The sequence below is a fragment of the Esox lucius genome, chromosome 10, assembly GCF_011004845.1.
Source record: "Esox lucius isolate fEsoLuc1 chromosome 10, fEsoLuc1.pri, whole genome shotgun sequence".
In the NCBI taxonomy this organism is placed as follows: domain Eukaryota; kingdom Metazoa; phylum Chordata; class Actinopteri; order Esociformes; family Esocidae; genus Esox; species Esox lucius.
In genome coordinates this window covers 9,532,136-9,545,496 of record NC_047578.1, presented here as the reverse complement: position 1 = coordinate 9,545,496, position 13,361 = coordinate 9,532,136, and the positions used below count along the sequence as shown (strand labels likewise).

Genomic DNA, 13,361 nt, shown 5'->3' with positions numbered 1-13,361 from the left:
GGTGGGAAGAAGAGATCGAGTGAGGGGAAAATAGAGAGAGGGAGGAGCGGAGAGCGAGAAAATGCCGGCTGTGGTATGGGTGGAGTGGGTTTTTAGATGGCTGGAAGGTGTGTGTGTGTGTGTGTGTGTGTGTAGCCTTGTTTTGAGGGCAGCCCGTATATGAGGTGTGTGTGCGTTGGGGTACGGTTCTGAGAAGAGGGGGCCGCCCCCCGAAACCACGCCCTTCTGGAGGCATGAGGCGCCTCATCTGCAAGAGCATTTGTGACTGTGAGTGTAGGGCTGGGCCCGCTGTGTTCCCATAGAACGCTAGGCTTGTGTCTGTCGCTGTGTGTTCCCATAGAACGCTAGGCTTGTGTCTGTCGCCGTGTGTTCCCATAGAACGCTAGGCTTGTGTCTGTCGCCGTGTGTTCCCATAGAACGCTAGGCTTGTGTCTGTCGCCGTGTGTTCCCATAGACCGCTAGGCTTGTGTCTGTCGCTGTGTGCAGGCTGCTGATGTCTGCTATTGTGTTGGTGTCCGTCTGTTGACATTGAATGTGCGTGTCCATTCTTTGGGTCCGTGCGTGCGTGTGTTGGTGTGTGGGGTGGTGGCTTTGGCGCATTATAATCTGCTGCACAGTGGTTGTCAAAGCAACACAGTGTGTCTGTGTTCCGTTATCAGGGTCGTTCATCTCCGCTGCACAGCTGAGTTGTGTGTGTGTGTGTGTGTGTGTGTGTGTGTGTGTGTGTCTGTGACTGTGTCTGTCCGTGTGTGTGTGTTGGGGGCTGCTCTACACAGGTGGATGCATGCTATGAGATAGATGGTGGGGGAATTCCCACACTGTGGATTGCTTGTGTGTTTTGTTTTGGTGTGAATTTGGTTTGTCATGATGTCCCCAGGGTGGGTCAGTCATTTTTCCGTTGGTCATTGGTGTGTGTGCACGCACGCACGCATGTGTGTTACATAGGGGAGGCGATGGCAATTATTGCCTACATTATCCCTGTTGCCCATGGTCTCTCTCTGCAGTTATTCATCAATGATCAGCGCTGACCCTGCTCTTCTATTGCCTAGACCTCTTCTTTCTCCAGTGACTGTCACGATATTATCATTGAGCTAGTTATTTGAAGACAATATATACCATGGTTTTATTCATTTCTCTCCCTCTCAGACCGTGGTTTTGAGGACGATGCCGACAGCACGGACGGGAACCGTGCTCAGTCAGCCTTTAAAGTCCCCAAAGTCCCCAAGAAGCCGGCAGAGACTTCAGCACGAAGGCCCAGCGCCACCTTGTCCAAGATTGGAGGTAGGAGGATCCGAGATGGTTTTCAGGATGAGTCCGTACTAATGAACTACTGTCGTGTAAACCCACCAGCAGACAGAATAAAACCTTCACGGATATTAATTTGGATCAGTGGCTGTAATGGGAAGGGCGTAACAACACCCGACCTTAAATGCATGTCATTACTATGTCTTGACGTCGGAAAAATGACTGCTGAGGCATCGAATGGTTATTGCATTTAGACATTGTAATTCATCCAGGAAAGTTGTTCTCTTAGTGTAGCCTCAGAGACTGGCCAGGCCATAGACCAATCCGACCAAGCACCATCTATGCCGCAGACTGACAAGACCACTGACCGATAAGACCACAGACCGACGTGACCGCAGGGAGAGGAAGTTGCTTTGTAAGCTGGTCTGCTTGATGAGTGAGCTGACCGAGGGACAAGTTTTTCTGGCTGCCTCAACACTCTCCTCAGCTGTTCCATCTGGCCTGCATGAGTGATGTCTCAGACGCATTGTATCGATGTTCCAGATCAGTCAGATTCCTCTAGCTGATCTCGATTGGTAATTCCTTTTTGGAAGAGCGGACGCCTACGAGTGGCGATGATCATATCTGGGCTGTGATGATAATATGCCCCATCTCACTTTTTTTTTTTTTACGAATCCCCTCTTTAATCTTAGGCTTCTGTGGAAGTTTGACAAAGAGGATGAACGGCCGGTCTTTTCCACATTTCTTTCTCAGTACTGGTCCCCCCCTCCTCCTCCTCTTGCCCCCCCTCGTTTTCCCGTCCTCCTGTACATGTCGCTGTTACAGCATTTTTGTCCTGGTGCTCTCCTGAGAGTTGGTGACCCTGGGCTTTGGCCCTGAAACAACAGCCAGTAACCATTTCCACACTGCAGCTAGCCTGGTGTTGTTAGCCAAATGCAGCTAATCTGTACAACCAATAGGGTCAGTATTTGAACGGAGTGGCCCATATACTGTAGGTTCATTTAACCGCAGCGATTTTCACAGCGTTTTTCCGGCCAACATGTCCATTCTTTTTACTCTTCTTTTCTCCCCCTTCACTTTTTTTTTGCCCTGCGGTGTCTGTCTCTGTTTCTCCCATTTGTGTCTCTCCCTCCCGGTCTCTCCCCTCTCCCTTTTCTCCTTTTTCTCCTTCAAAAGGGTCATGGTTTGCCTCTTCAGTTTTGTACAGCTGCCCCCTGGGGAACTTTGATTGACAGGCCCATTACTAGCAGGAAGTCCATCATAATCTGTTTATTCATGTGAGAAGAGAAGGGAAACCGAGATTATTCTATGCGAATTCTAGAGCATTAATGTTGTCGTTGAATCAAAATAGTGCCGGCCTGGATAATGTATACTGTCACCTTGACTGAGATTCTAAGTGTTATGACCACTTTGACCTCTGATCTCGCTGTTTCCAGGTTCTTCTAAGGACGGAGCTGGGGGCATTGATGAAGAGGACTTTATCAAAGCTTTCACTGATGTGCCCACAGTCCAGGTAACACACACACAGAAGGTGTACACGTGATGTACCCAAGGCTCTTTAGATAACACTAATGTTCGCTGTTCTGTCTGTCGGTCTCTCTCTCTCTCTGTCTGTCGGTCTCTCTCTCTGTCTGTCGGTCTCTCTCTCTCTCTGTCTGTCGGTCTCTCTCTCTCTCTGTCTGTCGGTCTCTCTCTCTCTCTGTCTGTCGGTCTCTCTCTCTCTCTGTCTGTCGGTCTCTCTCTCTCTCTCTGTCTGTCGGTCTCCCTCTCTCTCTCTGTCTGTCGGTCTCCCTCTCTCTCTCTGTCTGTCGGTCTCCCTCTCTCTCTCTGTCTGTCGGTCTCTCTCTCTCTCTCTGTCTGTCGGTCTCTCTCTCTCTCTCTGTCTGTCGGTCTCTCTCTCTCTCTCTGTCTGTCGGTCTCTCTCTCTCTCTCTGTCTGTCGGTCTCTCTCTCTCTCTCTGTCTGTCGGTCTCTCTCTCTCTCTCTGTCTGTCGGTCTCTCTCTCTCTCTCTGTCTGTCGGTCTCTCTCTCTCTCTCTGTCTGTCGGTCTCTCTCTCTCTCTCTGTCTGTCGGTCTCTCTCTCTCTCTCTCTCTCTCTCTCTCTCTGTCTGTCGGTGTCTCTCTCTCTCTCTGTCTGTCGGTGTCTCTCTCTCTCTCTCTCTCTGTCTGTCGGTGTCTCTCTCTCTCTCTCTCTGTCTGTCGGTGTCTCGGTCTCTCTCTCTCTCTCTGTCTGTCTGTCGGTCTCTCTCTCTCTCTGTCTGTCTGTCGGTCTCTCTCTCTCTGTCTGTCTGTCGGTCTCTCTCTCTCTCTGTCTGTCTGTCGGTCTCTCTCTCTCTCTCTGTCTGTCTGTCGGTCTCTCTCTCTCTCTGTCTGTCTGTCGGTCTCTCTCTCTCTCTGTCTGTCTGTCGGTCTCTCTCTCTCTCTGTCTGTCTGTCGGTCTCTCTCTCTCTCTGTCTGTCTGTCGGTCTCATCTCTCTCTCTGTCTGTCTGTCGGTCTCATCTATTTCTCTTTCACTCTGTCAGATCTACTCCTCTCGTGACCTGGAGGATAACCTGAATAAGATCAGAGAGATCTGTTCTGATGACAAACATGACTGGGACCAGAGAGCTGCCTCAATGAAAAAGATCCGCTCTCTGATTGTTGCTGGGGCAACGGAATATGAATGTTTCTACCAACATTTGAGGCTGTTGGACGGAGCCTTCAAACTGTCCGCTAAAGACCTCCGATCACAGGTGGTACGAGAGGCCTGCATCACTGTGGCGTGAGTACAGCACAAGCAAAGACACACACACACACACACCTGCACAGACACACTTTCTGGTTGCCAATCTTTTTCATGTTTATAATCTCCCAAACCATGGCCTTAACTCTACCCTGTCAGAGTTGATACTTAAGCTGTTAAGCGTTGAGGTATTTGTTTTTAAGGCCATAGCCAAACCTGTAACGTGGAAGAATGCGATCAACAATAGCATTTGGTCCATATCATGTCAAATGTCCACATGACTGTGTGAGATGATGTACACACATACTCACACACACACACAAACGCACACTCGCACAAATGTTCCTTACAACGTTTCTTCTTTTCACATTCTCGACAAAACTGGAAAAGGGAAGTAACACCCATCTCTCTGTTTGTCTCCAGCCACCTGTCAACGGTTTTGGGTAATAAGTTTGACCATGGAGCCGAGGGTATCCTTCCTGTACTGTTCAACCTCATCCCCAACTGTGCCAAGGTTATGGCCACGTCGGGGGTTTCTGCCATACGCTTTATCATACGGGTGAGAGACTTAAGACACACTAAAGGTCTACACAGGTCTCAAGGAAACCACACCTGGCCCCTGTTGTTTCCAGCTAAACCACACCTGGCCCCTGTTGTTTCCCGCTGAACCACACCTGGCCCCTGTTATCTCCAGCTGAACCACACCTGGCCCCTGTTGTTTCCAGCTAAACCACACCTGGCCCCTGTTGTTTCCAGCTAAATCTTCATTTGTGCTCCAGTTATGCTGTGTTTAGTTTTTTTCCTGCAATTTTTTTTTACAAATATATTTAAAAATACAATATTTTTGTTACTTCCGTTAATGTTTCAGAATATAGCCGGGCCAATTACAACGTTTTTCATATTATTGCCCGGTCTGTAACATTATCTTTCAGGGTATAGCCCGGTCTGTAACATTATCTTTCAGAGTATAGCCCGGTCTGTAACATTATCTTTCAGAGTATAGCCCGGTCTGTAACATTATCTTTCGGAGTATAGCCCGGTCTGTAACATTATCTTTCAGAGTATAGCCCGGTCTGTAACATTATCTTTCAGAGTATAGCCCGGTCTGTAACATTACATTTTTGCCCTTTCTAACTGCTTATAGCTGTTGATTGCAGCTGTAGCAGAACAGTCCTGTTATCTAATGCTGTACAGCTCAGTGTTTTTTGTTCTTCAACCACTGGACAATGTGACCTGCTATTATACAGCAAATGTTATCCCTGAAAACATTCTGGGTTGAGCAATAAACCTCCGGGCCCTTTTGGTGCCGGTGTCTATAATAGCAAAAGCCTATTATTTTTTTCAGAATTATTCTGAACCAGCAGTTACCAGTATTACCTATTTAGGCATGGTGTTCCAAAAACTCAAATTCAGAACTGTTGTTCTGTTGTGGTCTACGCTCACAGTTCTGTTGTGGTCTACGCTCACTGTTCTGTTGTGGTCTACGCTCACAGTTCTGTTGTGGTCTACGCTCACAGTTCTGTTGTGGTCTACGCTCACAGTTCTGTTGTGGTCTACGCTCACAGTTCTGTTGTGGTCTACGCTCACAGTTCTGTTACACAGTCATTACACACAGACAGACAGACAGACAGACAGACAGACAGACAGACAGAATGACAATATGTCTGTATATTACACCCACAGACAGACAGACAGACAGACAGACAGACAGACAGAATGACATATTGTCATTCTGTATATTACACCCACAGACAGTATGTCTGTATATTAGACAGACAGACAGACAGTATGTCTGTATATTAGACAGACAGACAGACAGTATGTCTGTATATTAGACAGACAGACAGACAGACAGACAGACAGACAGACAGACAGACAGTATGTATGTATGTATATTAGACAGACAGTATGTATGTATGTATATTAGACAGACAGTATGTATGTATGTATATTAGACAGACAGTATGTATGTATGTATATTAGACAGACAGTATGTATGTATGTATATTAGACAGACAGTATGTATGTATGTATATTAGACAGACAGACAGACGGACAGAATGACAGTATGTCTGTATATTTCTCTCTCTGCAGCACACACACGTTCCCAGGCTCATTCCTCTAATCACCAGTAACTGCACCTGTAAATCTGTGGCTGTTAGAAGGTGAGCGTGACAATGAATATTTCAAAAACGTAGTTAATGATGATGGTGGTTGCAATGACAAAAATAAAAATTGAAAATGACTGTAGTTATGGTGATAATTACGTTCTTTCCTCCGTCAGGAAATGTTTTGAGTTCTTGGACTTGCTGCTGCAGGAGTGGCAGACCCAGACGTTGGAGAGGTGAGAGACACACACACACACACACACACACACACACACACACACTCGCACGCACACACAGACACACATACACACCGGCAGACAAATACAGGACTCCAACAAACACTCATGGAATCTTGGTTGTATGGTGGACGCGGTCATGTTGTCTTTCTCTCATTCTCTTTCTCAGACACACTGCAGTATTGGTAGCAAGCATTAAGAAGGGAATTGCTGATGCTGACGCTGAGGCCCGAGTTGAGGCCCGCAAGTAAGACACACACACACACACACACACACACACAGACCTTTGCCTTCACATTGATTCCCACACACTGTGTCTTCCTCTCCCAGGGCCTACTGGGGCCTGAGGAACCATTTTCCTGGGGAGGCAGATGTTCTGTTCAACTCACTGGAACCATCCTATCAGAAAAGCCTGCAGTCGTCTCTCAAAAGTTCTGGAAGTGTTGCATCACTTCCTCAGAGCGACCGCTCCTCTTCCTCGTCCCAGGAGAGCCTCAAGTAATGACCCCTGACCTGTGACAGTCATGCAGTGTTAGTGTGCGTGCGTGCGTGCGTGTGTGTGTGTTTGTTGTTTTTGTTTTGTTTAAAATGGCTCAGATGTCAAAAATAATTCTACACTCCTCTCCCATCTTTCCCTGTTTTGCTGCTCTCATTCCCAGTCGTCCTTTGTCATCTAAATGGTCCGCTGCTCCTGGAAGAGGTGAGACACACACACACACACACACAGTAACTCTCCTTTGTTGACGACATCATCCCTGACATCATCCCTGATCTTGTCCACCTGCTGTGTATGCGATGTTTGTTTTTTTACACATTCAGTTATGTGTTTCTGTGTGTATGGGTGTATGTGCACGGCTGTGATCGTGTAGTGAGAGTCTGTGCTGGTCGTGTTAGTGGTTGTCGTACAGTAAAGTGATGTGTTGTTATTTGCACGTGTGTGTGTGTTTGTCTCCCCTTCACCCCCTCCCAGTCCCCGTGGGTCAAAAGGGCGGGGCTTCGTCGGGCTCCCTGCAGCGTTCCCGTAGTGATGTGGATGTTAATGCAGCAACAGTTGCTAAGCAGCGGCACATCGGGCAGGTGGGGGCAGTGAGACTGAGCCCCGGCTCCTACTCCTCATTGGGTAAGGCAGCTGTCGATCAAAACCAGACGGCCAACCAAGCAAGCAGTAGTTTGGACACCTGTCTGTATCACTCCGCTGTCAGTCGTTTGGTCTGTGAATTAATCACCCAGGCACAGGCGTGGTCGCGGGGCTAAACGCTAGAATGGTTTCCTGCTGCTTTCAAGCCCCGTGCTGCTCTACTCTCCATCCCTCTGAATACACTGCCTGCCTCTCACATCCAATCCTGCCTTTCTCTGTGCGTGTGTGTGCGTGCGCGTGTATGTGTGTGTTGGCTAGCTGTTCTAGTTGTTGTTCCTGCATGGTTCTCTGTTTTGACTATGTTCTCTTACTAAAACAGACACTATGCCACTCTCCCCCTTCTTTTCTCCCCTCTTTTCTTGGTCCTCTCACCTTCTCACTCCGCCCTTTCTCTTCTCTCTTTCTCCTTCCCTCTCTCTGCCACTAAGATGATGCCTCTGATAAAACGGATGGTAAGATCATCTCCTCCTGCTTCACTCTCCCTGTCTTGAAAACCTCGCCCCGCTTCCCTTGATTTTCTTTCTCCCTCCTACCTTTGGCCCTGGACAGGAAGCAGTTAACTCCTGCCACTCAGTAACCATGGCGCCCCCTGCCTCATAACATCTCATATTTCACTAATCATCTCTGACATCAGGGACTGGAAGAAAGTCCCACTTTTATGTTTATTTTGTCCAGTAACAATGGCATTTCATTTGAGGACATAATGGGATATTTTAGTAAGCTTAGCTACATCATTTTGTATCACCTTTGACCTCTGACATTGCCCTTCCCTTTCTGTGTCTTACTGTAGGGGCCAGGTCAGTCAATGGTAAGACAGTAGTCGTGAATGTAGCTTGAAACTGGACAACGTGTGTGTGTGTGTGTGTGTTTAGGGTTAGGAACAGCTGTAGACATACAGCTCCAGGGAAAAATTAAGAGACCACTGCACCTTTTTCTTTCAAGTTTTGAGTGAGGAACAAAAGCGTTCAATTTGCAGTGGTGTCTTCATTTTAACCCTTCTGTTCCTCACTCAAGACCTTCCTTTTTCAACTTTTTTGGAAAGGAAAGAAAAAGGTCTCTTTTGCAGTGGTCTCTTAATTTTTTCTGGAGCTGTATAGTGGTATGTAACAGTAGTTCAGGACCAATACAGTAGTGCCTTTCATCTTCTCTAGTGCTTATTTCTTAGTAGTGGAGGGTGGTGGGGTTTCCTTCTCAGAACGTGGGAGCCATCTAACAGTACGACCTCTGACCTTAGGTCGTCTGAGGAACAAGCAGCCTCTCACCACGCCAGTCAACGTCAGCCAGGTGGACTCCCGGGGACGCACCCGTACCAAGATGGTGTCCCAGTCACAGCGTAAGGAGACTCGCACACAGACAGGCACATGCGCACGCACACCTGAAACACAAAATATTCAGTCCGTTCTAGAGTCTTAAAGACGAAATTGCTCACATGCACAAAATATCTGATTGATTGTTGTGTGTGTGTGTGTGTGTGTGTGTGTGAGTGTATTTGAGTGTGTGTGTTTGCTGTGAGTAGAGACTGTAGCCACTTCTGGTGTCTCAGACAGTGACAATAAGCTCCTGCAAATGTTTTTTATACCTCTTAGGTTCCGACGAATCTGATTGCACGGCAGGTATTCTGTGAGTGTGTGTGTGTGTGTGTGTGTGTTGCAGTGGGTTGGACAGACCCTTTCTATTGCTCTCATGGTCACCATGTTTTTTTTGTGGGTGTGAGTGTGTGTTTGAAAGTGGTCTCTGCATGCCTGGTGTCTCATCAATATGGTGGTGTGTTTGTTGGTGTGGAGAGTCCAGTTCCGCCAATAGAGTTAAACAAAACATGACCGAATAAAGCAACAGGAAATAAGTCGGCCTTGTCCAATAGCAGCGTGTGCGCAGTTTGGACATGGCGTACATGAAACGTGCATTCTTATATTTTTCAGAAAAACTGTAGCATTTAAACAGCAGGTTTGCCCCTGCACTCTTGACAACCGCTGGCAAAAACCATAGGCTGGCCTTGGCTAAACCATGACGGTATCATGGATCCGACCGTGGTTATTTTCATTTGTTAGATGGTGACCGTGCATCAGTCATCATGTCACTGGAGTAACATTGTCAATGGACCACATCTTCATAGGATGACTAAAGTAATCTCTTCTAAGGTCATTGTCACCAACCTGTGAAATTCCTTAACCTGTTTTGTCTGTAGCGTAACAAACTGCATGTTTTTCAGGTCATAGTTGAGGGAACAGACAGTTTCCACCCCAAATTCTTAAAAGCGGGCAACGCGTCTTGTTTCTGTCGATAGCACGTTTCTTTTTTTTTAAATGCGTGACTTGATTTATGTAACCTTCTTGAGCTTCACGGTATCGTTAAGATACTTTCAGATCATTTAAGCTCGATGTGTGAAAGATTGTAATAATAAAATGACCAGGACTTGAATGGAATTTGTGCAACAAATGACGAAACGTTAGCAAATATAACCTAAGGACAGATGGCAAAAGAAAACACAGCCTGCTTACTGGATAAGGACAACAATGTGTGGTTTTATTTAGCTGAACCATCCTGTAAGACAGAGGTACACCCTGGCCACGTGAACTCTCTGATCTTAAGTGATCTCATGTAGTCTAAAAGGGATCTTGCTCTGTCTCAGTTGAATGGCATTCCCATTCAGACTGAGGTTCAGAGGGGCAGCGGGTCGGTTTGGCCGTGTGGGTGCTCTGCTTCTTCCGTTCCGGTGGGGTGGGATTTTTCTAAACCAATGATTTGTTTGTGAGGTGGGACTTTCGGCTGGTCATGTGACTTGAGTGACTCCCTAAGGATGATGGGATAGAGGGCTGTGGAGGGTCAGTGTAAGGTGTGGGTGTGTAAGGAAAATGGTGTGTTTTTTTTTTATAGCATTTTTTCTTTGAAGTGTTTTTTATTTCTCCATTGTGAAGCAGCTTTGCTTCGTCCGCAATATTGTTATGTCACACACTGGCTACCCACCGTGCAGTGCTCTAGTGTCTTTCCATCGACCATAACTGCTGGTTCTGTGTGTCTCGGCCTTCACACTTTATTCTGTAGTTATTTATTTGTTTGCATTTCATTTCCCCATATATTTAAAGCGTGGTCGTTGTCGCTCTCATTTTCTCGTCTCGGAAACACGCTCCCATATTGCTCTCTGTGTTCTAATTCCCATGGTGCTTTGTGCTCTAACACCCATAACTCATCTGGTTTAACTTCCGGTTCCTGTCCCCGCCTCCGCTCCCCGACCAACCAATGGGCTTACGGCTCCTCCCCTCTCTGCTCTGCCTCCTAATTGACGCAGGATCTCAGTCTGCTACCCCTGTTGGTGGTAAGAATCTAACATATACTACCTGTTACCCTCACCTCCTCACTCACCCTCCACAACACCCACTCTGTGCTGGTCACCTAAAGCTCCACCCCCACTGACTGAAGTATACTGGGACTTGTAGTTCAGACTCAAGCATGGCTGCCTCCCTTCTCATGACTACTCACACGTTGAGGCCTGTTTGAGCCTGTTCGGGAGGAGAGGAGGATGATGAAGGGACGGACACCGCGGAGAAAGACGTTTGAGTGTCCGAGCGTTCCAGAACTCAGTGGTTGTGCATGGATTGCCCAAGGGCGGTGAGAGAGAGCGGAATGGAGACAGCGAGGGAATGTTTTGGTAATTCTAGTACATGCAAGGTAAACAGACATGCATGCAGCATGTTCTGCCGGACCGGACCGCTCTGATGAGGGAGTGTGGTTCTCATGTAACTTACTGCTAGTGTCAACTCACTGGTTGGTGAGGGGTGCGTGCGTGCGTGGTTTGTGTAGTATGTAAGGTTTGTGTATTCTGTGTGTGCGCGTGCTGAATAAGATGGATGTGCTGAGTTTTCATTAGGGCAAGCAGAATATTTTTCTTCTAACTCGTCACGAGTCTCTCTGTCCATTTCACTTCAGCGACTGAAAAATCTTGTCAAGAGATCACATAGGGATGTGTCAGTCTGTCATTCAGCACAATACATTATGGGCTGTGTGATGGAAAAGTGGAAGCAGACTGAAATATATATTGTACTTGCCCTTATGTGGGAATAGGTATATTACCCTGAGCATTATTGCCAGTACAATGTTGAGGTTATGACAATTCCAAAATGGCTGCCAAATGGGTTTTCCCTGTCACGTCCTGACCTCCTCCCTCCTCCATAACCTCTGGTCATCTTTGGGAACAGTTGTAAGGTAATCGAGGAGAGTTTGCGTGGAGAGTGAACATTCACAAAAATGTACTTGTATGAAATATAATGGTCCTCAACATAAACCGCGGTGCTTCGCCGAAGTAGCCCAGCGCTTTCAGTCACTGCCTCGCTGTAAAGCTGTGTCGTGGAAGCCTGGTGTTTGAATCCAGGTCTACCCACAATGCCTGGGGTGCCACCAAAAAGGCCAGCAAAAGTCATGTTCCTCAATCACTTCCACAAACTGTTTTTCGGTCACTGAGGAGAGAGGATTTAGGATAAACCTCTTGCAGAAAAAGAGTAAGTCTCTCTTTTAAATCCAAACGGTTGAAGGCCCATTGAGCCCATTCACCATGTTACTACACTCATCTGGTTCTTCCTAGTCACCACACCTGGGTCAGATACCGCCATTGGCCAAAAACTGCTTTAGTGTTTGACACAAAATATGTATTTAACCCGAGTCTGCTGTGGACGGTGGAGTGTTAGCGTGTGGTCCGCGTGTCTAACCCTCCCCTCTCCGTCTTCGCAGCTGGCAGCCGGAGTGGTTCGCCGGGCCGCGTCCTGACTAGCACCGCTCTGAGCACGCTGGGTTCTGGAGCCCAGAGGGTCCTAGCCGGGGCCGGAGGGGCGGGGACAGGCGGAAGACGTAGCCGCATCCCTCGCAGTCAGGGATGTTCACGAGACTCCTCCCCCACCCGCCTGTCGGTCGGTGAGTAGAACACCCACTGCCCAAGCAGGTCCACAAGCCCCAGCCTTTACTTCGGCGGAGTGCATTTTCTTAATCTTTGTTATTTATAAACCAATAAAGTCCTCCCATCCTCCATTTGCCTGCTTCTGTTTGCACACACACACACACACACACACACACAGGTCCTGCTAGCATCTCTCTCTGGCCTTTTCCACCTTGTCCTGATTGAAATCACTTTTGACGGCTTGATAAATCCCAACCAACCGCATGTTGCCCTCCATATTGGTGGCCTGCGAGGTCACTTAACCGTGTTTTTTCTTCCACAACTTTGACAGCGATAACCTTTTTGTATATTTTTTTAACCCTTTCCTCAACTCTCTATTTTACCCCGTTTCTTTCTCCTGTGCTCCCCCGTCTCTTGTCATATTCAGCTCCTTCCAGTATTAGCTCTGTCTACAATGGAGCAAGCAGAGGAGGTAAGAATTCTCTGACTCCGTCCTGCTAACTCCACCTCTGCCCTCATCCCTCCCTCCCATGTCTACCTGTCCCTCTCTCCACCCTCCCCCGCCCCTCCATCTCTTTAATGGCTCTCAAATATCTCTCTCTCCTAGGCTTGTGCGGTATATGAAATTGAACTAATTACGTCTGTTGGAATAGCTAATTACGTCTGTAGGAATAGCTAATTACGTCTGTAGGAATAGCCACGGATGGTTTTTGAATACCCTCAATTCAGTTTTTTGTATTTTTTTGTTTTCAGTCTTTAGTTCCGTTTAGCTGGGTTTGGTTTGGCTCCTTTTTTTTTAGATTACCCACTCTTTATGTTAGTGAGAAGTGTCTTATTAATGCAGACCACTTTTGCCTAATCGTATTGATCAGTTATTCTATTGTCATAGAATCTTTTATATCATTTTTATATTGCTTTTCACCACGGTGCAAACTGGAAAGATTTTTTATTTAAATCTTAATACGAATTGTATTTGGTTTAAATATTCAATAAAGATGTAATCTTTGCAAGAAGGAGGGAATCCGAT

General features: G+C 47.1%; 1 protein-coding gene across 42 annotated transcripts in view; it reads left to right on the top strand.

Moving 5' to 3' along the window:
* Nucleotides 1-13,361, top strand: part of clasp2 (cytoplasmic linker associated protein 2) — a 62,670-nt gene that overhangs the window by 30,480 nt on the left and 18,829 nt on the right. For 14 of the 42 annotated variants that reach the window (XM_034294646.1, XM_034294636.1, XM_034294631.1 and 11 more), the window contains 17 exons: nt 1,147-1,281; nt 2,682-2,758; nt 3,768-4,006; nt 4,391-4,526; nt 6,062-6,132; nt 6,252-6,311; nt 6,481-6,558; nt 6,642-6,809; nt 6,971-7,011; nt 7,282-7,431; nt 7,878-7,901; nt 8,240-8,257; nt 8,684-8,782; nt 9,036-9,062; nt 10,736-10,762; nt 12,172-12,351; nt 12,762-12,806. In XM_034294646.1, coding sequence (XP_034150537.1) covers nt 1,147-1,281; nt 2,682-2,758; nt 3,768-4,006; nt 4,391-4,526; nt 6,062-6,132; nt 6,252-6,311; nt 6,481-6,558; nt 6,642-6,809; nt 6,971-7,011; nt 7,282-7,431; nt 7,878-7,901; nt 8,240-8,257; nt 8,684-8,782; nt 9,036-9,062; nt 10,736-10,762; nt 12,172-12,351; nt 12,762-12,806 — 1,575 coding nt within the window. Of the gene's footprint in view, nt 1-112; nt 268-1,146; nt 1,282-2,681; nt 2,759-3,767; nt 4,007-4,390; nt 4,527-6,061; nt 6,133-6,251; nt 6,312-6,480; nt 6,559-6,641; nt 6,810-6,970; nt 7,012-7,281; nt 7,432-7,877; nt 7,902-8,239; nt 8,258-8,683; nt 8,783-9,035; nt 9,063-10,735; nt 10,763-12,171; nt 12,352-12,761; nt 12,807-13,361 lie in introns of those variants that run through there. The other 28 variants (XM_034294654.1, XM_034294653.1, XM_034294649.1 and 25 more) reach the window with 13 other exon arrangements.